The sequence below is a fragment of the Hydra viridissima genome, unplaced genomic scaffold, assembly GCF_058129835.1.
Source record: "Hydra viridissima isolate aposymbiotic clone 2 unplaced genomic scaffold, HvirCarnegie_v1 scaffold_1, whole genome shotgun sequence".
NCBI lineage: Eukaryota > Metazoa > Cnidaria > Hydrozoa > Anthoathecata > Hydridae > Hydra > Hydra viridissima.
In genome coordinates, this window is record NW_028324300.1 from 39,781,296 (window position 1) to 39,807,175 (window position 25,880).

General features: G+C 28.1%; 2 protein-coding genes across 2 annotated transcripts in view; both read right to left on the reverse strand.

Annotated features, from left to right (window-relative positions):
- LOC149894945 (NACHT, LRR and PYD domains-containing protein 3-like) overlaps positions 1-25,880 on the reverse strand; it is a 226,798-nt gene that overhangs the window by 99,166 nt on the left and 101,752 nt on the right. The gene's annotated exons all lie outside the window — the stretch shown is intronic.
- Positions 1-25,880, reverse strand: part of LOC149894952 (uncharacterized) — a 57,487-nt gene that overhangs the window by 3,829 nt on the left and 27,778 nt on the right. Inside the window, exons 10-14 of the mRNA XM_090072392.1 lie at positions 25,323-25,370; positions 21,934-23,268; positions 21,783-21,812; positions 13,793-13,822; positions 4,383-4,869 (exon numbers count right to left, since the gene is read on the reverse strand). Of these exons, the coding sequence (XP_089928518.1) occupies positions 4,383-4,869; positions 13,793-13,822; positions 21,783-21,812; positions 21,934-23,268; positions 25,323-25,370 (1,930 nt within the window). The remainder of the gene's footprint in view (positions 1-4,382; positions 4,870-13,792; positions 13,823-21,782; positions 21,813-21,933; positions 23,269-25,322; positions 25,371-25,880) is intronic.

A 25,880-nucleotide genomic window follows, 5' to 3' on the forward strand; every position in this document is an offset into this window, starting at 1 on the left:
ACTAATGCCTAAAAAACATTTTATTTTAAAAATAAAATCAGCTGCCTACCATGCTGTTGTGTTATCAACCTTCTAGCACACAGCATTGGGTAGTTAAGAACTAAAAGGTACATAAATTATATAACAAATGCTAACTATTTGAAACTTGAGATTTCTGCACAAGCAAACAAATACTTTTTCTTTACTTTTATTAAACAAACTAAATTTAAGCAAATTAAAATTAAAATTTGTACTTAGTTTTACTGAGAATTTTTATTTTATTATATCTATTCTAAAAAACGAAAAACAGAAAGTTAATATAGAGCAACTTATTGTAAGAATATGTTTTGTTAAATAAAAAAATATTTATATTTGAAATTTATGTAAATATGTAATATTCCGTTATTTTTATGAATAAAATCTAATGTTAAACAAAAAAACTAAATTTTTATTAGAAAATTATATATTTATCAATATTTGAGCTTAAGATATAAAACTTAATTATCATCAGTTTCTTAATTTTCATATCATTATTCCTTAATTCCGCCGCCATCTTGGGAGGCCAAAACTGGCTTCAAAAAATTTTTTCGTATACGCTATCCAGTTATATTTTGAGATCAGTGAGTTAGACATCTAGTTAATATATATCATTGCATCAAGACGACACATTTTACGAGAAAACTGAAACTTTTATGATGTATGCAATATTGTAAGAGAAACAATGGCCGTTCTTAAAAGGCTTTCAATAAAGACACTTGCTAAATCATTTTTCATAGTGAAACATGGCGACTTCCTTTTGGATTAAATGCATTAAAAAATGCAATTAATGTTTATCAATGGATTTGTGAAAACTGCAAAAAGTGGCAAAGCGTTTGTGATGGTTGTGATTTTTCCCATTTTGTCCACCTACTGGCCCACTGTGCACTGGCAGATATCCAGCATAAACAGGGATCCAATGTAGTACAACACATAATACCGATTATACATTATAAATTATATTTTGAAGATCAACACCTTTTACATTTGTTACTTTTAAGCCGACACATATAATAAGTTTTCTACTCTATATAACAGAGTTAAAGCCGCTAAAATAAATATATTTAGTTTAATAGTCGCCATAATTGTTCTATATATAGCACAATTATAGTTATTAGGCACATAAAAACACTTCAATACTACAACCACCCATAATTATTGGATCGCAGGCCCTTTCAGACGCCAAATTACAACAAAATAGTTTTAGCGTAAATTTCTTCCAATCACATTTTTTAATATTTCGGCCATAGTTTTACTAATTTTCATTCCCATTTTAAAAAGTCGAAATTATCCACTGCGGAGTGGAGTTAGGGGGATTTTTTAAAGCAGCCTCTGAATCTGAGGTTTAAAACTTATAACTAAATAATTGGTCAAAACCATTTAAATAACAAACAAGTGAAGTCATGTATGCCTATCCTTCCATATATATTTTTTATCCTTCCATATATATTTTTTTCGAATCAACACTTTATACCTAGTTTAACACACTAAAACATCAAGTATGGGAATTTCTTTAATGAAACAAGAAAAGTTTCTGATTTTATTTTTCTTAAAAAAAAAATCAATGATGAGGTTCATTCAACAAATATAATTATTTTAATGCAACGCAGTTGTATGTCATTATCTCTTCGTTTGTCGTGTATTTAATGATTGTGGCTGATAATGGACCAAAAACGAACAGCGTAAACAACGCTTAACACGTTCGCTGCCGGGCTATTTTAAACTATGCGTTATTGCTTTGCTGAGCCATAATGTCTACAATCATTAATTTTTGCCGAGGCTATTTCACGTGGTTTCATTCTCATTGCCAAGGCTAGATATCAACATTTCAATAAAAAAAATATTTTTAATCTGAAATAATTCTGTAGTATTTTTTATTCTGAATATAACTGACAAAAAAAGAGTATTACGAGTATACTCGTAGTTTGGTAAAGAAATTTTTTTCTCCAGTGCCGAAGTACTCGTAACACCGTAATGAGTATAACTCATTGCGGTGACTACATCTTTTCAAGATGTAGTTGAGAACTTGAAAGTTGTAATTAAGAAACGTAAGATGTAATTTAGAAATACAACATGTAATTAAGAAATTTTAAAATGTGACTGAGAAACCCAACATGTAAATAAGAAATCGCAATATATAATTTGAAACATATATTATAAGCTTTTCTCAATTACAACTTTCATCTTCTCAGTTAAATCTTACGTTTCTTAATTACAACTTTTATCTTCTAAATTACATCTTTCGTTTACATATTGCGACTTTTAAATTACATTTTGTATTTCTCAATTACATCTTACGTTTCTTAATTACAACTTTCAAGTTCTTACTTACATCTTGAAAAGGTGTAGTAATGTAGCTTATTTTATGCATTATTATTATAAATAATGTTTCAATTTTTTTGCACATGCACATTGACAGTTATCATGAGTAAAAAAGGTAATTTATATTTTGTTTTCTTAATTCTAAGTTGTTGTGTTTTTTAGACTAGAAGCTAAAATATATTTGATATCTACATTATACTGTATGTTATTAAAAATGTGAAAAAAAATTTAAAGTACAAAATAAGATGTTTTTTAATACATTAAAAAACATTTTAGTGTGCACTTTGAATTTTTTACACAGTGTACTAATTAATGTGTTTTATAGTAGACGATAGTTCGTCTGACTTTTTTTTCCCGTGAACTTTGGGAAATTAGACGAGAAAACTTTGGTTATTTAAAAAAATGAATAATGGCGAAATATAATTACGTTTTGCAGGTTTAAGGAAGGGGGTAATATGCCATTGCTGAGAGCTTTTAAAGCTTCTTTTTCGTAATCGTTCAAAAGTTTAATAAGAAATAAATCACAAACTTTTTTAAAAGCATACTTTAAATTATCTTTTTCTTTTGTTATACTGCTGCTGAATAGCACTAATAATTTAACTAACTAAATTTTGGCGTAATGTAAGATAAACCCCCCGAAACTTTACGATATTTCATTAAGATCAGAGAAAAGCCGCAGGAACATATTTGTTCCGGTAGATGAAAAATTGCATTAGCGCAAAAACCAAAGTTTTCTCGTCTGACTTCCCAAAGTTCACGGGAAAAAATAGTCAGACGAATTATCGTCTAGTTTTATAGATGTTTTATTTTATGATTTGCCAACTAGGAGTATTCTCGTAGTTGGCAAATAAATGACGCCAACTTACTACGAGTATACTCGTAGTTGGCAAATAAATGACGCCAACTTACTACGAGTATACTCGTAGTTGGCAGCGAAAGAGTTAAAATGTCAACTGGACATTTTAAGCATTCATCACTTTTTGAACAAAATTGTAATTCACTTAAACAGCATTTGTTCCTTTACTGCTTTGCCATTTAAAAAATAATTGTAAAGTAAGTGAAGAGCTTCATCACAATTCGGACATTAATCACCATTTTATTTTCTCTCTGAAGGTTATTTAGATTGCTATGGAAACAGCAGGAATCAAATGACCCAATTTATGCAAAATCAATCAAAATAATTGGGCTTGAAAAAACCTTGATTTGAAAACAACTGAAAATTTCTAGAAACAAAAAATTTGCTGATTATCTTCAGCAAGTCTTTTTTTTTACAAAAAAAAAAAAAAAAAAAAAAAAAAAAAAAAAATTTAAAACTGTTGTCCTCCTTCGAGAGAAAAAAAATGTCCACCGTTCGAAGCTTTTAAAAAATTCGTAAAGATTTTGTTTTTCGATTTTCTGAGTTGCAATTTTTTTTTTTTCGTTGACATTAAAAAAAACTTTCCGTTCTAAAAAATGATCGAATCTCATCTTAAAAACTCGAATATTTTTTTTCATAACAGTTACCATTGACGACAACAAAAAAAAACAATCTATTTCTTAAAATATTTCCATTATTATAATATTAATACATAAAATTACACTGTATTATTATAATTCCGTGAGTTTTTGAAGTATATTAAAACATCAAATTATTATATTGTTACAGTTTTTGAAGTAAAAAACTTTCAGTTTTAATATACAACAAATATTCGCAACAAAAACTCCAAATAAAAATGAAATTCTTTCCATTTTTTTTCCACCTTTCATGTTTTAAAAGAAAATTGTTTTTTTCTTTCTAAAATTACTTTATATTTCATTTCATAAATAATTCTCACATTATTTATACATTTTACATATTTATTTAACAAATTAAAAATATTTAAACAATCAAAAGTAATTCTTATCACTTCAATTTTTTCAACTCTTCGATGTTAAAAAAACTTTCTTGTATTACATATACTTTTTACATATTTACATTTGTATTTATTTTTTATTTAACATATTAAACATTTTTCGTGTTTCTTACTTTAAACTCTTCGATGTTATAAAAATATTCTCCACGGTACCTGATCTTCAACTGCTTGAAGTTCAAATCACGAAGCCATTCACAAATGTCGTCGATGAAGTTCGTGTCTTTGTGAAGGTTAAGATGTAATTCTTCAGCGAATCGAATCCACGGAAGGACAAAACGTTCAAACTCGTTAATTAATACATCATTGGTGTTTATTATCAACCGCTCAATCTTATGTGTCGGTGTCCATCCATCGATCTTCACTGGACGCCATAACAAGACACTACGTACGTTGGTCGAACATAAAGTGATAAGTTTTTTCTCATCCTCAGATAAAATGTTTTTCCAAACAACTAATTCATTCAACTTGCATCCTGCGGCAGAAAATTTCTCCATGAAATATTTAAAATGTGAAACTTCATGAGCAGTTGTTCTATCGCTTATACCAATCGACCATTGTTCATCGATTGATTTTTTCAAGTCCTCGGTAATTGACGCCTGCGCTTCAAAGAAGCACTTGATGAATATCTCTTGATTGTCATCTGAAGAAGAAGAAGAATAACAACATATTAATATTATTATTATTAATATTTATTTGCAACAACAGTTACTCAAGACAATCAACTTTAAACATTTTGAAAACACGATATCGTGTTTAATAAAAGTAAAACGGATATGATTTTGTATATCGAAGAGATTAAAACAATCCGAAAGATCACAAATCAATTCCAAAAATACTTTTTATTTCATAAATATTTACTAAACAAATAAATAAGTTACGAAATACAGAACTAAAATATTTTATGAAACTTGTCGTACGCCGTTTTCAAACTTTGGTCGCGTTACAACCAATAGAAATACGAATAACAAATAAGCCAATCAGATGCTTACTCAAAAGCATTGAAAGAGCGCGCAAATTGATTTTAAAGTCGCGTGAGATTTTTGATGCAAAATGATTTACTTTTGAAATAAGATAAAAACATTTCGCTTTCTATTTCTTTGCTTTAGCAAAGAAAAATATTAAAAAGTAAACTAAAGCACGTCAATTAGAAGCGGTAAAAGTGGATTAAAATTGTCAAAACGGTTAGAAAATACATTTTTAAAATTTTCAAACGAAAAGTATCGCATAAGAATTTCATGGTCACCTACTTTTAAACTTTCAAACTAGTTTTGAAGAGAAAAAATATCAAATAATCTTTTTAACAAAACCAAAAAAACACAATTTTACAACTTTAATCAAAGAAATACTACGTCATTGTTTTAGCTGAACTTTTTATCGCTTTTTACCTAAAATCTCAACTTAAACAAATATATTATTATAATAAATTATTCTGCTCAAAATTAATTCTAACATTATACATAAGAATAAAATCATGAACACTTACTTTTTTCACACCGTTCGTTCAGAAATAATTGCTTACAAGGAAATAAGGTTAGGGATTATCATCCGTGAAACAACTCAACTCCTGCGGCGATGCTCTCGTTTGAAAAACGTTCGTTCGCTCATAATGGTTTTTGAAAATCCACCAGAGTGTGAAAGCTTCAGTTGTAATTGAAAATTCGAATCAACGTTCGAATTTTCTAATACAACTTAAAACCTCATTCTGGTTTAATTTTGTGGAAGCGTTTAAAGTTCTGTTAAAATGCAGTTAGAAATCGTTCTCTTCACTCTAATTGTCATGATTAGGGTTTCTCATACGGGATCCCGGAGGTAAAAAACCATCCCGTTTTCCCGGAATTTCAATCAAATTTCCCGGGAATCCCGGTAATTTTTTAAAACATTTATAAAGATTTTAAAAATATTATAACTCAAAATTTGAGTACTAATTACTTCCTTTTCCCTTTTGTAAATTTCTATAAAAATTAGGAAGATATATTATAAAGGGCAATTAAATCACCAATATTTTGCAGTTTTGGTTTGTGTCTAAGATAGATAAAATATTATTATTGAATTTGATTTATGAATAGATTTGATTTACTTACTTAAATTTTATATGTTGTAACTTACAGCATATAAAGCTTAAATAAACAAACCAAATCCATTTATAAATCAAATTCAATAATATTTTATATATCTTAGACACAAACCAAAACTGCAAAATATTGGTAACTAATCTAATAAATAATCACAATTGCAAGAAATTACAATCAATAAAGGGGAGTCACGCATAAAAGTTGGTAGTTAGAAAGTAAAGTAATTAGTTACGTTAAGAAAGAAGTTTGTATGTAAAAAGTGAAATAAGTGAAAAACCAAGTAAGTGAAGTTTAAAATATATGTTTAGTAATTACAACTAATTTAAAATAATTTATCTACAATCAGCACACTAATTCGGGATTTTTATTGTAAGTAATATAATCTTCACATGGAAGCATAGCCGCCGAGAGGGGGAGTGGGGGTGGGCGGGTGGTGTGGACGGAGAAGATTCCCGGGGCCCCGCGTGTGCACAAACAATTTTTTAAAGTAATTTTTAAAATATTTAGATAGTTTTGACTTTTAAAAGATTTAATTAACTTTTATTTTTCATTTTCAATGACCAGACACGTTTCTTCCTGGGTATGTAATTGATCATAATGAGGGCCCCTTAAGAGAACTTCCCCGGGGCCCGAAATTTCTCTCGGCTGCTACGCATGGAAGTCAAAATTGAAGAAACGAAAAAAAGACCAAACGAAGAAACAAATTTTGAAGTTAGAAATGCTCAACCTAAAATTACGTCATTTATAAAAAAGGAATCTATAGAAGAAGTTGTTTCAAAATTTGCGGCTGTAGATGGCTTTTCTATTAATGCTATTGCAAAATCTGAGTTTATAAGAAAATCTTTATCTGATAAAGGAATGATATTGCCAAAAAACCTTTCACATGTAATGAATTTGGTAAAAAGTCAACATCATCTACCAAAACAAGGAGTGCTTAGGGAAAACACTATGCAAATTCAAGGTGGCTCAACATTCTCTATTTCGATGGACGAATACACATCTTTAAAAAATCGTCGCTATTTGAATTTAAATGTGTATTCATTAACTAGGCTTTGGAACTTGGGCATGATTCGAATAGTTGGGTCGCTTCCAGCTGAAAAAATTATTGATATGGTTGAAAATAAGTTATCCGAATTTAATTTATCTACAAAGAAGCATATAATTTCTAGTGTAACTGACGGTGCATCAGCTATGAAAAAGTATGGAAGATTAACCGGGATGGAAGATTAAGCGGGGTGGAAGATTAAGCGGGATGGAACATCAACTTTGCTATGCACATGGACTACATTTAGCAGTTTGTTATGTTCTCTACAAAAAATCAGTGACTTTAAATTCATCGGGCAGTGAGTGTAATGCATCAGACAGTCAGAATTCTGATGAAAATAATAGTGAAGATGACGAGTCTGAAGAAATCGATTTTACAACTTCAGTGAATTTACAGTCAAGCCAAAACAACGATTTATTAAATTTGCGAGAAGTTGAGATCACTGAAGAATTATTAGGCTACATAAGTATTGCACAAACAATTCAAAAGGTCCGGAGAATTGTACGAATGTTTCGTAAATCACCGCTCAAAAATGAAATTTTACAAAAATACGTAAAAACTACATACAATAAAGAACTCAAGTTAATACTGGATGTAAAGACACGGTGGAATAGCCTTCTTACAATGTTGGAACGATTTATTGCATTAAAAACATGTATGCTAAAAGCATTGATAGATTTTAAACACAACAATATTAACAATATTTCGGAAGATGAGTATTTAGTGGTGCAGACTGTAGTAACAGCGTTACAACCAATTAAATTGGGAATTGAAAGACTTGGCCGACGCAACGCATCCCTACTTGATGCAGAGGGTGTATTAGTGTTTATATTAGATGTTTTGCGCAAAAATAAAGATTGTTTTTCGACTAAAATGCTGCATTATGTGCAACAGAGAATCGTTGAAAGACGGAATAAAAATTTAGTTGGCTTGCTAAAATATTTAAATAATCCATCAAATTATAAACACGAATCGGACATAGATTCTGTATTATTATTGCCTTCCAAATCAGTCCTTCAAGCTACGGCTAAAAAATTCTTTTCGAAGCTATTTGTTGAGGATATTGATGGTGGTGGAAATTCCGCTGAAATTGAGCAACTAAAATGCAGTAATGATCGGACTGAAATGTCGTTTATGGCCGAACCAAATTTGAAGACAACATCTGAATTAACACTTCATCAAAAATTGGATGCTGCCTTTACGAACGTTAGTCGAATTGAGAGTCCAGAAGATGTATTATATGACGTCAAAAATATTACAAAAGAAATGGATCTTTTTTATGCAACGAAAAAGCGTACAAATAATTGAGAAAAATTATATACTGCTCTATTAACTATCCCACCGACATTAATCAATTCAGAAAGAGCATTTTTGGCGGCAGGTCTTTTTGTTACGAAAAATCGGTCATCGTTAAGTGATAGCGCTATTGACAATTTATGTTTTTTAAAAAATTATTTTAAAATTCAATCTGTATAAAAAATATAATGTTATTGAAGTTTATATTTGTTTTGTTTTAAGAGTCTAAGTTTCTAAGAATTATTTTGTATTTATTTTCTTGATATATGTAATAGTATTAAAAGAGCGTTTTTTTTTAAATTTATTTGAATTTACACATCTCCCCACCTCTTGCTTGTCTCCTAATCCCGGGATTTCCCGGGATCCCAGGAAATTAATCATTTTTGTCCCGGAATCCCGGGAATTAGATTTTTACGGGAAAGGAGAAGCCCTAGTCATGATACGCTTCGTATATTCTCAGATCTCTTGAGAATCTTTACATTCGTAATATTCTCAGTTCTCCTGAGAATATTTAGAGCGTCTCATGACAACTTTTAAAAATAAGAACGTGATTGGAGTTTTTGTACTTTTTTTTATACAAACTTTCAAACAAACAAAAAATACTTGTTTTTGCTAAAATCGAGAAGCATTGGCACTAAGATAAACAAATTTTAAACTCAATTCTTATCCCTCTATTTAGTGCTATAAGAGCGACCTTATTGATCATCTAAAGAGTTCTGTCGACCAAAAAGTCAAAATAGAGAGAATTGAAGTAAAGTTTTTTTATTTACAAATGAAATTTTGATGTGAGGCTTTTCATTTTAAAATTTAGATCATTATTATAAAAAAAGTAGTAAATCTGAATAAAGGAGACCACATGTTGAATAAGTAAAGAAACTAAAATCAGAAATTTAAAAAAATTACAAAAGAAAAATAAAAAAAAAAAAAAAAAAAGGAAGGCGAATCCGATTTGCTTGACGCTCTACATAACTTTCTTTATTTTATCATCAAGCATAAGGTATTCTAAACATTTCCTATATATTGAATATTGAGACTTAAAAACAGGAATGGTCACGGTGCTGCTACAAAATGCTCAAGAAATATCAATAGACCTTTATGTCATTATTAGAATAGACTTTAATGCCATTCACAAAAAACAGCGTTTACAAGCCGAAAGGTGCTTTTCTCATAAAAATGGAAAAATCCTCTTCAAATAGTTAACTAAGAATTATTCAAATAAATGAGTTTAAAAGTAATTTTCAAAACTGTCATTAAACGTAGACAAAATTTAATATTTTTTTTCCTCAATCCTACTAAAGTTGATAATTTATACTCCTGTTGCTTTATTTGCATTATTTTATCATCAAATATAAGATATCCTAAACATTTTCTATATATTGAATATTTAGACTTTAAAACAGGAATGGTCACGGTGCTGCTACTAGGTGCTGTGGAGTTTAAGGATGGGTTTAAGGATATACATGCTTATCTACATTATGAACACGCGTTGCTTAGTCTTCTATCAGCTGTTAATAGTAACGTGAGGAAGCTAATTCTAGTAAAAAAAGATGCCGTTTAAAGCATTACCACCCAAAGACATTAATTAATATTTTACAATAACGAATAAAAAATGAAAAGACGCCAACGCCCAAAAACATTAGAACCGATATAAAAAGGTGGAGTGAGAAATGTAAAAAGATTAGAAGAGGTTAGAAGAGAATAGATTAGAAAGAGAGTCTGAGTGTCGAAAAGGGTCGGAGAAGGTGAACGGGGTTCGATGGGTGAACGGGGAGATACAAAACAGAAGTGTAAGTTGAAGTTAGAGTTAGTTGGAGTCAGCCAGTGAATGCTGAATAAAAAAAAAGAAATACGAAAGGAGTTTTGATTGATTTTATAAAAGGAGTTTAAAAGATATAGTATTTATAATTTTAAGTGGAGAAATTTTTTATTAAAGATTACGGAACATTAAAAGAAAAGAATTATTATTATTACAGATTTAAAGGAGGAATATTGCGCGTAAAGAAAAGTACGCGGGTATTTTAATACAAGTCAGAGTGCTACCTTTACACAGAACCAAGAGGCATCCCCACACACCTTTAACCCAAACCTCCTAACCTCTACCAAAACACCCAAAACCCCATCCCAATTCCCCTGAATATATTGTCAGAAGAGGATAGGTCAGGCATAAAGAATGTTTTGAACATAAATTTGATGAAGACAAATGAATTTTTCTTTCAATTAGAATTTGTAGAGCGAATAATATCCAGTATGATAAAAATAAATGTATTTTTAATTTGTTGTTAGGGACGACTAACAAATCTCACTCGCTGACAGAAATTGGTGTCATAAAAACTGAAACACTTTAAAGTTTTGAAAATAAACACTTTAAGTATAATATTTAGTTCGATTATAATATAGATAATTATAAATTTATATCAAGTTGGTCTGTGACTATACAGAAATTATCAACACTAGAAATTTCTTAAAATTTAGCCTGAAGGGTGGTTCCACAATTATTTAGTGATTCAGAGAGACCACTAACTGTAACTTTAGCGATTGCTAAAAAAATAGCAACGGCTTATCATTAACTTTATTACTTTCACTTATCTTCCTACATTCTTTTTTAAGATCTAAAAAAAAAACAATTTTTTGAACTAACATCGAATAACAACCTGTTCAACTAAACTATATTAAAAAGTTGCCAAATATTCTTTTTGAAATTTACAAAAAAAAAAAAAAAAGACATTCTATTTTTCCTTTCACCCATCATGTGTAAAATATAAAAAAAAGATTTCTTGAAGGAACTCTCAAACAAAACTGAAACATTTAAACTGTTATATTTAAAACCTTTTTTGAACTCTTGTTATGTTTTCAGGGGAAGAAACTTTACGATAAATACAGCCCAGTTTGAGTTCAGATTCGAAGCGTCGGTTTTAAAGGGAACAATTCAGTTCATCAAGTCGACAGAATAGAACTGTTAGGGTCGAAACAAACCCCATTTGAAATGAAAAACAAGTTGAAAACAGATTATATTTTTTGTTAGCGAAAATTGAAATACGTGACCTCAAAAAACTAATCAGTATTGAGTTAATTAACGATAAAAACATAGTAGCTACTAAGCTACTTAGCTCAACTGGATGTGCTTTCCTCGAAAGCATTTATATAAAATATAGTATTACACCCTGTTTTATAAAAAAACAGTGTTTTCAAACCGAAAGAGCGGGGATGACAGCGATTAGTTTACTTTAAGTGGTAAAGTTTTTTTATCGTAAGAAATTGTTTAAAAGAGAAAAAACAACAAGAGACTTCGCAGAGAAGAAAACAATGAGCTAAAACCCTATCCTATCAATCTATTTTAACCTAATATCCTTTTTTCAAGTGGTGCTTTTTGTTAGCAATATTCGAATTCGAACATATTTTGCAACTGAAACTTTATGAACTTAAAACCAAGATGAATGCAGCGATTAAACGTCAAAAACTGATGTTGAACTTAAAGCGTTTCTAAGGCTCTAATAGCTCTGAGTGATTGCTTTTAGCTGCAATTTGACTAACGCAATTTTCTTTTATAAATTTAAGAAGTCAATATCAGCAGGTGCTGTTGAGTTTAAGGATGGATATGTTATGAACATGAGTTGCTTAGTTTTCTATTAGCTGTTTACATTAGATACCCATAATCTTAGAGCAACAGTTTACATTAAGCATTTGTTTTCGTTACTATTTTCGTTCAACCAAGCAAAATGAACTTAAAAGAGCTGAGGATAATCGGAATCTTATTGCTGCAGTCATTTTAGAGATACTAATGAACAGGTTATTAATTCCATAAATTTGCTTTGTTCACTTTGATCATAATTTGACATCTCTTTGATATAATCAGTTCGAAATTAAAATATTTTGATAAATCGCGAGGTTAAAATTATTTTGTTTTATCTACAATTTTAAACGTTGGGAGAAAATGAGTTGTTAATTTTAGTTAGAAATGATTACTTTTATACATTATATCGTGTTGTTTCGTTTACGTTTTGTTGATTAGTACTACGTAGCGTTTTGAATAAATTTTGATAAAAGCTACTCGCTTTCAGAGTATTTTCTTATAGTTTGCTATCTGTTTGCTTAGTTTCCAAATTATAGCATCTTACTTTAATTCAACGAGAGGTAAATTAAGATTTTCAATATTTTTCAATCACATGCACGGCGTCTTCTCCATTCTTAATTAAGTATTGATGAATAGGAAAAAGGTGCCCACAGCTTTATGTCTTACGGGAAGACAGAATGTTTCAGTTTAATGAAGAACAGGATTAGAAGGGTGCAATTTTTGATTTAGAGGGGCTGCTATGTTTTTCTCTTTTCTTAATTTTATGTGGTTTTCCAAAATTAAGTCGCTAAATAAATGGAAGGATTTATTTTTAAAGAAATAGATATTTCTCACTTTAGTTTCTTATTTTTCTCCCTCTTCTTATATGTTAAAGGGAGACATTTCCGTAAAACTCTACAGGTGAGGAGGTGGGTGGGGGAGGGGTATTTTTAGAGAGAGAGAGAAGTTGTTTTGACTAAAGAGTTTCGATTAAACTTGAATAAGAAGTTATAAGGGTGTATTGCATCTAAAGTTGATCTACGGATAAGGCCGAACGAAGGCGATTTCCGAAGGCTAGTAAAGTAAAACACAAGTGTATTTGATTCTATTTCTCACACGAGAAATACTTCAATTAATGTTTACAGTTTCAAAATTATCAGAAAAATGAAATTTTTTCAATATAATCATTTTTCTATGGTCTAATGCATATTGCTAACCTATCGATACATAACAAATTCATAAATAATAACTATTTTCTAGCAATTTAACAAAATAATGAAACTGACACTGAAAAGAAAAACTCACAAAATAGAAACTATGTTAAAATTAAAGTTTACTACAAAACGACGCTGACAAATAAAACTGACGAAACGATCCATCTAACTAGATAACGAACGCAACTGAAAATAACATCGTTTACACTACAATTAGTAAAATACTAAATCTTTATCAATTACTGAGTAGTCGAATTCATCAATTATTCTAAATTTGTGGCAAGTGAACGAATCGAAGAAATTTTTTCGAAAATAAAGCAATCACATCAATTATCAATGGGTTGACCATGTAAAAATTTCCATAAACAAATTTAAATAATTCTTACCATTAAATGGGTAAATAGGTAGAAGGAAGTCTAAAAAAAAAGGGCAGTATATAAAATTTTATCTAAGAAAAAACTTCTTGTTTAATGAAGAAAGAAAGAAGTCGGAGGAGAAACAAATTTAAATAATTTATCCTATGCCCAGCAAAAATTCAAAAAGTGAAACTTATGTTTTGGCTTAAGCAATAAATACTCATTCCGAAGTGACAAGGAACCCAAATTTTTTTCCATATTTCAATTGTTATTGTCTTGTAATAATGTTGAAAAAAATCTCTTAAGCGAACTAAAACTTTTTTCCTTTTGAAATTTAATTATTAGTTTAGATATATTACTTAAAGAATCATATTAAGATAAATGATAATCGTTAAGACCATGTTATAATTGAAGTAAGTATATAAAATAGTTATATATACATTTTTAGTAGCTAAAGTAGAAAGGATTTAAATTTTTATCAGAAAAAGTAGAAAGGATTTTAATTTTTTAAATCGTTTGTATTTTGTTTGTTTTAGCTTTTCTTTTAGCAGTTTTATTTTTGTTATTTTATTTTTTAGAAGGAAAATAAGGGTATGGATGTTATTTAAAGTTATACTAATGCTATTTCCATAAAATGGTTATTACTTCTTTGAAATTATTACTACTTTGAAATTTCTGTGATGCTATTAACTATTATTGTTCTTTTTTAGAAAATTTAGAAAATAAATTAAAATTTTGTGCCAACACTGACATGGCATGTCAAATGTTATAGTATGTAAAGGTTAAATTTTGTTGTGAAGATTACAGTTCTTATGAAAAAAAAAAGAAAAAAAAAAGAAGGTAAAGAGTATTGTTTGTTAATATATATTTTGTATCTTTTTAAATTTTCTGGCATCATTTTTAAAATTTTTATTTGCACACTTATAGCTGTTTTATCAATGTGTTTTTATAATAATGTAAAGTGTTTTTTTATTGTTTGTGTATGTGTTGATATGTGTTATATAATTGTTTTAAAAATGTGTTTAAATATGTATATGAGGTATATATATTTAACCTTATATACATATTTAAACACATTTATTGTGTTTATAGTTAGTACATATGTTTATATTATGTTGTTTCCGTGTTTTCAAAGTGCTGTGACTTGGTAAACGTGTAGAGCAAGATTTGTCAACTTTGCCAGCCAAGTGATGTACTTTTAACAGAGGGTTACACAATAGTTTTTAGTGTCAAACTGTTACTGCTTTAGGTCTTGCTGTTTTCAAGCCTTTATTTTTAAAGATTATTCTAAAAATACATAATGTATTTTAATAACATTTTGTGTAATGTTGTTACTTATGCTTTGTTATATATGAATATTATCTTACTTAAATTATATTATATACATATATTAACTTATGGTGTGTGCTATTGTTGTGTGTTGTTGCTCTGATGTTTTTTTTGTTATCTTTTGAGTTAATAGACATTTGGCTTAACTTCATGTTTGTGTCTGTTATTAAAAATGTTAAATAGGTAATTTTGTTAAAAATCACTGCTTTTAATCATTTACTAAAAGCCAATACAAATTCTTTTGCTATATATACAATTTGTTTTACATCAATTTGATTTTTTGTCTTTAGTGCTGTTTACTACATGATTTTGCTATAAATATTTTGGAATCATGATGTTCCAGCATAAATTGCTATAATCGCTATCAGTCTCCCTTCACGTAATGAAGTTGCAGTTGTATTTGTTGGTGTACTACCTGTTTCCAGGGAAGATGTTGTTTACCCAAGAGGTCATCCTCTTAAAACTCTATCAAGTATGTCTGCCAACTTAGATCCTATGGTTTATCCTCTATTTTTTCCAAAGGGTGATGCTGGTTGGCATAATCAATTGGTTCACAACCCTGAACGTGCTGCATTGGTTAGAAATCATGTTACATTTTCTCTGTATTACAATATAAACTTTCAGTTAGACAATTTTTTTCTTCACTCTTTTATGGCAAAAAACTGTTTCAGCAATATGCTATTGATGCGTATGTTAAAATCAAAGACCAGCACCTTGCTTTCATTAGAAATAACCAAAACAAACTGAGAAGCAACCAGTATAATGTCTTACATGAGCATGTAAAGAATTAAATGCAATTGATAGGTTGTTAAAAGATATTTGCAACAACAACTTTCCATTCTGAGGAAAAATCATTCTTTTTGGTGGTGACTTAACGCAAATTCTGCCTGTTGTGAAAAGAGGACAACCAGCTGAGATAGTAGAATCGTGTATAAAATGTTCTTTACATTGGCAATTGATGCAGAAGTTTGCATGAACTGAAAATATGAGAGTACAAGATGGGGAAGATGAATTTTCCCAATGGCGACTAAATCTTGGGAATGGAACAATACCTGTCAAAGAAGAGGATCCTTATAAAAGATGCATTAAAATACCAAATCAGTGCATTATTAGAGAAAATAAATTGATTGTTGAAAAGATTTTCAGAGATGCTGATCAAAATGATTATTCCAAATGCGTGATTTTAACACCAACTAATGTTGATTCATTATCAATCAATGAAGAAGTGCTTGAATGTCTGCTGGGTGAGGTCAAAATTTATTTAAGTGCTGATCAAACTGATACTGATGACCTTAATGAAAGAAATGACTTTCCTGTTGAGTGTTTGAAAAGTTTAACTCCTTCAGGTATGCCACCTCTTTGTTTAAAATTGAAAATTGGTTGTGTAATAATGCTACTTAGATATTTAGATCTCAAAGCTGGGTTATGCAATGGTACTCGAATGAAAGTTTGTGCTCTTCAAAATAATTATATTGATGCAGAGGATTTGACAGGTGTTTCTGGTGGTAAACGGGATTTTGTTCCTCAAATTCAGTTGGCTCCATCAGGTTCTAATATACCTTTTGTTCTGAAACGTCGTCAGTTTCCTGTCAGATTGGCTCACTCAATGACAATTAATAAAAGTCAAACATTTAATAGAGTTGGGGTATATCTCAAAATAAACCAAGTTTCTCTCATGGTCAACAATATGTTGCATGTTTAAGAATGAGAGCATTTAATAGTTTGTTTTTCAAAATTAATAAACATCTCATTCAAGGTGTGGTAGGTGAAAAGTGTTACACAAATAATGTTATATTTTCTAATGTTCTTAATTTATAGTCTTAAGATTTTTATTTTGAAAATGTACTGTTTGTAAGTTGTGAGCACATTTTGTTTGTATAAATTTATTTATTATTTTAATATATGTATATATTTTTTATAGTTTTTGATAAATATATTTGTCATTTAATATTGTTATAAAATGTGTTTATATGTGTTATATAAAACCATATTTGTTTATAGTTGTATGTATGTTTAAATTACATTGTTTCCATGTTTTCAAAGTGGTGTGACTTGGGATTATGTTGAGCAAGATTGATAACCTTGCCAGCCAAGCAATGTATTTATAGCAGAGGTGTGACTTGGCAGCATTTAGTGTCAGGCAGTGTTACTGCTTTAGAGCTAGGTTGTGTTGTGTAGCCTTTTTAATAATTCTGGAAACACAATGTCTGTTAATGTTTAGCATAATGTGTATGAGAGAGTATGCAACCTTGATCTTTAAATCTAGGGTGTTTTAATGTCCTAAGTTTGAAGTAATTGAATAACAAATATTGAATATAAAAACAAATATACTTTATGTATTTATATGTTTAGTAAAAAAATAAATATAGTTAACTTTAAATTGGTTTTCTAATTTTGACTTTCATATTTTAATTTGGTTTGTTATTTTCGCTGGATTTTAGGAGCAAGAGTGTAAATATTCTATTGTTATGTGTTATTGTTGTGATGTTATGTGTTCAAATTCATTTTTAACAATAAACACCTTCATGATGATGTCTATTGTTAAAAATGAATGATAGGTAGTTTCATTATTGAAACTTACTGCTTTTATTTATTTACTTAAAGCCAAGACAACATGCTAAAAATGCAATTTATATCTTAATTTGATTTTATATATATATATATATATATATATATATATATATATATATATATATATATATATATATATATATATATATATATATATATATATATATATATTAGTATTGTTAATCCTTTTGTACTTTGAAATAGATTTTATAGTTAAATTTTCGATAAATGTTTATATTAACTGCCATGTCAAAATAGGTTACTATAGATAGGTAAATCGATTTTCAGTTTTTATGTGGTGTTTTTTTTTTGGTTTTTTTTGGTTTTTTGTTGCTTTTTTTTGTTATGGTATTATAATTCCTTTTTTTTTTCTTTAAGACTTACGATTGACGCATTTATACGATTTATAAAAAAAACCTGATTACCTTTTATTGTAAATTTTTGTCAGTTAAAATGATATAAATAAATGCAATTAGTCCAATTTTTAAAAATCTTCTCTATTTTATTCCTAATTATTTGTTTTACGTAACTTTGGGGATCTTTTTAAACGAGGGGGTATAATTGTAGTTTTGCGCATTTGTCAAATATCGAGTTACTTAAATTTTATAAGGAATTAAACTAATTAATTATCTTAGTTTGCATTTGCAAAACTTTTAAGGAAAGAAAAAATTCTTATATATATTAAAAATAAAAAATTGTTATACATGTAAATCATTGTTTTACATTTTATTATTCTGGTAGAAGGTCTTCATCAAAAACTTGATAACTCTTAATAAAGATAAACGTATTCTCCTTACCACCATTAAGGCAAAAACGGGGAAGGGAGGTCATTTATTAGTGTCAAATTATTAAAGAGAATTAAATTTCGAGTAACAAAAGGAATTTTTAATAAATGGTAGCAAATAACCGTTTACTAAAAATTATTGAAACAAAGAGGCAATATATAAAAATGGTCAGATAAGTGCCATAAATAGCAATAGTCAATTGGTCATATATTTTGAATAAATTTATTTAGTTGTGTGCATTTAACGTTTTAAAGACAATTTCCTTTGTTTAAGAAACATGTATCAAGGGGATGCCAAAGAATTCATGTAAAATTTACGTTCGCTTTATATTAATCATATCAATTAAAGTTCACGTTATAAAAATATAACACGAATTTAGCTTTACTTTTTCGTCAATTTAAAGCATGAGGAAGTAATATTATTTTGTGTCAGTAACTAAAAACATATTGTTTTGAACTTAGTAATGTCGAGGAAAATGGTTCTGCATTACACTGATATGACTAATTTCAGTTGTAAATTACTCAAATAATGTTAAATAATTGGTAAATTATTTTACCTCCGCATATTTTTTCATTTGAAGGCGTCTTTCTAAAAGGGTAATAGTTATGGTTTTGCAACTTTAAATTGTGGAAAACAGCCACTATAAATTAACAGACCAACCATAACCCGTATTACGGGTTGCTTTTTTGCTTGTAAAAAAGTAATGCTTTTAGAAGATATTCATATTTCTTGACATACTAGTCAAAAAAAAAAACATAATATATATCCACACAAAAAAAACTCAGCTATATATAATTCTGTATGTATGTATGTATGTATGTATGTATGTATGTATGTATGTATGTATGTATGTATGTATGTATGTATGTATGTATGTATGTATGTATGTATGTATGTATGTTTGTATGTATGTATGTATGTATACACACTAACATACATATATGCAGGGTGGTGCAAAAGTTTCTAAACTCTGGTGTCTTGAAATAAAAACTCAGAAAATTTTTTGCCATTATTTGCAAAGCCAAAAATCTACAAAAAAAACTTTCACACAAGTTTTGTAGTTCTCCCATTCTGGAAATTAGCTGGTCTTTTATTCAAAATCTTGGTTCTTTAAATATTTTATACTTTAAATAAGACCAGCAAGTTTCCAGGGGATTTAGGTTTGGAGAGTTTCCTAGCCAATTTGTTGAAACCGTTATGAGGTTCTCTTAAGTCAATGCCATTGCATTATTTGATATATGGTAATTTGCTTCATCTTTCATTTCAAATGCATTTTTATTATTCATTGCTTCTTTATAAGCTGGTAAAATACGTTAAACATATAAATCACCATTTGCAGAGACGTTTTCATTAATAAAATGAAGCTGAGTTTTTTATCGTGTAGAAACTTTAGTGCCACCCTTATATATACAGAACTGTGCAAAAGATAGTAGCACCTAAGAGTTTTTTTAAAAAATGTACACTTAAATAAATATAAGTAAATAATATTGATTTTATCTTAAACAATATCTTGGTTTTATTTTTATTAAATCAAACTAAGATATTGTTTAAAATAAAGCTATATTTATTTATTTTAGTAATAATTATGTTAATAAAACAATTTTTTTATTAATATTTTTTAGATGGTTTCAACTTATATCATTTTTCACCCACTTATAATGTTTGTTCATTTATTAAGGACAAGAATCAACACTTGAAATTGATTACATCAACCACTGTACTATTTATTTATTTTGTTTAAATTTATTATTATTAAATATTTTTTAATAATTAAGAATGTGGAGAAGAATTTTTAGTTACTGTTGAGCTCTCGTGTTAATTACAGATTTTTTCATCTAAAAAAGATTTTTTTTTTTTCAAAAGTTTTGTTTTATAATAAAATTATATTGTGCTATAGTTAAGTTAAAATAGCCAAATGTGTGAATTGTTCGCGAGCGTCAGCTTAAAAAATAGTTAAGAAAACATAATGAAACTGGTGATGTAGTGGATAAAAAGAGGTCTGGTCATCCAGGTAAGCTAACACGATAAGGTAAACTAACGCGATGAACAGTTTTTAAAAATAACACCGCTACAAAATCGCAAAAATAAGCGCAGAACTCATTTAAGATCTTAAAAGAGCAAGTGGAACTTTAGTACATGCATCTACTGTGCGATGATTTTTATTAAAATCTGAATTAAAAGGCTGTGTAGCAATTAAAAAACCTTTACTACGCAAAGGTAATGAAGAAAAAAGATTAAAGTTCGCCAGAGAGCACAAAAGAACGGCAGAAAAATCAATGGGACAAAGTATTGTTTACAGACGAATCTAAATTACAAATATTTGGGACAAATAGACGTCAGTATGTTAGGTGAAGAAAGGGAGAGGCATTGAAGGAGCCATGTCTTGCATCAAAAATCAAATATGGTGGAGGGAATACTCAAGTTTGGAGGTATATTTCAATAAAAGAGGTAGGGGATATTGTTAGAAAAACGGAAAAGCTTACAGGTGAAAAATACAAAAATATTTTACACAACCATAATGTGCCTTCTGGACGACAACTGATCAGGGATTATTTTATCCTACGACAGGATAACGATCCCAAATATACTTGCAAATTAGTTAAAAATTATTTGCCAAATCTGCAAGAGGAGGGAGTGCTTCAAACCATGCTTTGGCCTCCTCTGAGCTCTGATTTGAACATAATCGAACATGTGTGGGACTACTTAGACAGAAAGAAGATGGAAAAATTGCCAACAAATGTAAATGAGCTTTGGAATGTTCTTAAAGAAGAATGGTACAATATCTGTATCACATTTATTGAAAATCTATATAAAAGTATAAATAAAAGGCTCCAAGATGTTATTGTAAAATCTGGAAAAAAGAACAGAAAAACCATAAAAGTAATTAATGAAAACAAAAAATTGCATAAGAAAATATATAATCTAAAAGAATAAAATGAGAGTAGAACTAAATGACTGTTTAAAATTAATTATGTTAAGCCCTAAAACTATATGTTAATAAAAACGATAAAAGGCATTCAACTGAAAAACGTGTTTTAAATATTTAATAATGATCTGCATAAGTTTAGTCTCTTATCTATTTGAAATATTTAATCTTTTGGTGGCCATCATTTTTTTGTTGCTTTTTTTCAGTTAACTGATATTTTTATTTTAACAGAGACAGTCACCATATTTAAAAGTTATTCTTTAACTTACCAATACAAAAAATTAAATTACTTGAGTCATCTGGAAAAGATAAAAACTTTCAATATCAATTACAAATCAAATGAAGTTTTCAATAACAAAATGAATCAAAAATTGATTCTAAATTTCTTTAACACTAGTCATGAACTTACCTAGCACAGCATGAAGCAAGGAGTTTCTTTCTTTATATAAAAAAAAAAAAAATGAAAGATCGATGCATTTTCACTACAATTCACAAACATGATTATCAAAGGAAGCATAAAACTGGTTCTAAAATTTCTATAAAACTTTTCATAAACTTACCAAACATGGATTTACTGTCCTTCTTTGAAGTTTTCAAATTAGCAAGCAATCTCAAAAAAGGTCTTCCATTTTCATTTTTCAGACCACAGATCATTGGCAAGCAGCTTCGCAATTTTATATTAATAACAATCTCCTCAGGACTCAAATTAATGTGTGCATGTAGGGAAACACAAAACTCCATCAAAGTCAGGTGAACAAACTGATATTGATAACCAAGCTGTGACTCAACTTTTTCAATGAAACCCAAATCATTACTTTCAATGTCACCAATATCTTCAAAATAATCTTCCATTTCCTTGTGAGAAAAAACAACTTTGCTTTCATTAAACAAATGCCAAGCAACTTTACAAACTTTTAAAATGTATTGCTTGCAACTCTCCTTTTCCATCAACTTATAAACTGGTTCATTGTTTCTGTTTATATGCTTTTGCAAAAAGTATACAAATATACAACAATACAACTCTGTTGTACTGAGGAATGAATCAGAACCACTGAGCATGGATGAACCGATAACTGTACACATTGCTGATAAGTAAAAAGGGACAGATGCCATTGCTTTAGCAATGTGAGATGACTTAAGAACATCTTTTATGGCTTTTTTTGCATTTCCAACTCTTTCTACATACTCATTTATTCCAAGGTCATTAAAACCCATTATTTGAATGGTTGACTTCTCCCTACATTCTGTCATTTTATTTTTATATTGTAATATAGCTCCAACTCTTCCAGCAACAACACATTTGTATTTGTGAAAGTCCAAAATATCTGCTAACACATTAACAATGGGATGATTGCCTGGATTTAGAGAACTGTGATTTATTAATTCATCCAAATAAGCAAACTCATCCAAACCATCTATCACAAACAAAACAGAACAGTGTTCACAAACATCACATTCTTTAAATACATTTTTGTAGAAAACTTTTAGTAACTCGTTTATGCTAACAATATTTTGATATTGATTTAACTTTCTGCATTCAAGATAAATAACAAGATCAACTTTTTCCCATAACGTATTACTGGCCCAGTCAAGTAAGCATTTTCTGAGCAAACAAGTTTTTCCAATTCCAGCAATACCACAAATCAAGAGTAGAGGTAGTTCTTTTGAGAATGCTTCATAAAACTCAATTGGTTTGTAAGTTGTTTGTTTGTGAAGGAACAACTCTAGCTCAGCAATATTTAAAGTATCTCTCTCTGTATCATTTGCATCAACTACTGTCATTTCTACAAACTTGTTTAAAAAATCAACATTAGTGGGACTTATTACATTGTGCTCAAGTTGATCCATTTTTCCATAAGTTGCATGATAAAACTTCTTCAGTGCTCCACACATTTCTGAAAGAACATAAGTATAAAAAAAGTGTTTGGTGTGAGTTCAGAATAGAAAACTTAAAATTAGAATTTGAACAAAAGCTTACAGGGCATTATTAATACACTCTGATATCCAAAAATACACAAACAACAGCATTTTTTTTGTTTTTTACTTAAATCAAAACAAAAAAAAAATTTTCTTTAGAAAAAGAAATTTTTTTAAAATCTTCGTTTTTCAATGGAAAGGTTTTAAAGCAAAGTTTTTATAGCATCTAATGAAAAATTTAAGATTGTTAAAAACAATTTTAAATATAAAACAATAAAAATTTTAAAAAGCCAAGTTTTAATGCTTTTCTAATTATTTTGTATATAATGTGTTTGTGTGCATATTAATTATTCCCCTTGTCCTTCTTCCCTATTTCCTGATCTTATCACACTTTTTAAAGTCAACTTAATTATATGAACTTTAAGCCTTTATTGTGTGACCAATTTGCTTTGGAGGCTGTTTTTTTATATTCCTTTTTTTATTACATATTAACTTATTATAAAGTTATTCAACTGAATCAATACTATTTTTGTTGTTATTAGTACTTTTAGTGATTTTATTATTATTGTTATTATCATTATTATTGTATTAATAAAAATGATAATGATAACAACAACAACAACAACAAATAATAATAATAATAATAATAATAATAATAATAATAATAATAATAATAATAATAATTATAATAATAATAATTATAATAATAATAATTATAATAATAGTGATAATAATATTAACAACAACAATAATAATAATAATAACAATAATAATAACAATAATAACAATAATAATAATAACAATAATAATAATAATAATAAAAATAATAATAATAACAATAATAACAATAATAATAATAATAATAACAATAATAATAACAATAATAACAATAATAATAATAATAATAATAATAATAATAATAATAATAATAATAATAATAATAATAATAACAATAATAATAATATTAACAACAATAATAATAATAATAATAATAATAATAATAATGATAATAATAATAATAATAATAACAATAATAATAATAATAATAATAATAATAATAATGATAATAATAATAATGATAATAATAATAATAAAGACAGTAATAACAATAATAATAAAGACAGTAATAACAATAATAATAAAAACAATAATAACAATAATAAAAATAAAAATGATGATGATAACATTAATAATAATAAAAACAATATCAATAATAACAGCAACAATAAAAATAATATTATTAACAAGTAATATTAACAACAATAAAAATAATATTAATAACAATAAATATAATTACAAAAATAATACCAACAACAACAGAAATAAAAATTTTTACATTAGCTATAAGTAAAGGTAAAGAGAAGCATATTTTTAAATTGATGCCTTAATTTTGAATGGTTAAAATTGCAACCTTATAACTACAATAATGTTACAATTCAATTTTTGAGAAGATTGAAAAAAGGAATAAACATTCCAGTAAATTTCCTTGCACTCAGCTAGTTTTACTGTCAACAATATTTGTAAAAAAAAAAAGTGAAAAAATGAAGATAGTAATGAAAATCTATGAAGTTCATAATTATCTAAATCAGTATTTGGTTGCATAGACTTTGAGTCAGTATCCTTAGATAGTTTGTATATAGATATTGTATGTAAATGAAAGAAATTTACAAAAATAATGCATTATTCTTAAATAATGTAGGAAAAGAGTTCTGCCATGCAGAGTGAACAATAGAACTAGGAAATTATCAATCATTTGAGAGTATTTTACTGTAATTAGAATCGCTTAGACATGTCAAAGTTTCCCTGGGTTTCCTTTAAGTTAATTTTGGTTAGTTTGGATGGAAATCATCAATCAAAAAAATTACTTAATAGAAATAATTCAATAGGAATAATCCTTTGTATGAACGAAAATCTCATAAACAAGAATCATATTTTGTTGATGTCATCTGATGTTTAAAATATTTAAGCAATATTCAAAGAATAAGATGTTGCATATTGACAAAAAACTTCCACACAACTTACAACAACTTACCTGCTTTATCTTCAACCGATGACTTCAGAGGGTTTTTAAATGATTTATCTAAGAAATATATTATCAAAAATGAGTCAACTTGAGCTACTAATGGTTCACCTGTAAATAGCATGTATGCTACATATAATTAAACAATATATATATATACTCAAAGATTACAACAACAATTGTGATACAACAACTAATAATAAAGTGATGTGCAAAAGATTATGGTCGGTTTATTTTTAAAAAAGACAAATAATTTTTCTTCCACAAGTCTCATTTTTCAGTAGACATCTATTACTAGTTACATCATTAATATTGGGAGATTGTTGACTTGAATTTAATAACGCATATTTTTTCCTAATTACAAAAAAATGGCTTCAATACATCATTCAAAACACTTCTGGTTTATTTACTGTAAGGTTGATTCAACCAAATCATTAAGCAATTTAGGGTTGGAGCAGCAGTTGAAACTTCTATTAAAAGTTAAACAATCTGGAATATTTAGAACATGCCTATCCTTAGCTGAAGATTATTTTGATATCTAGTTTACTAAGAAGTATAATTGAATTGTTT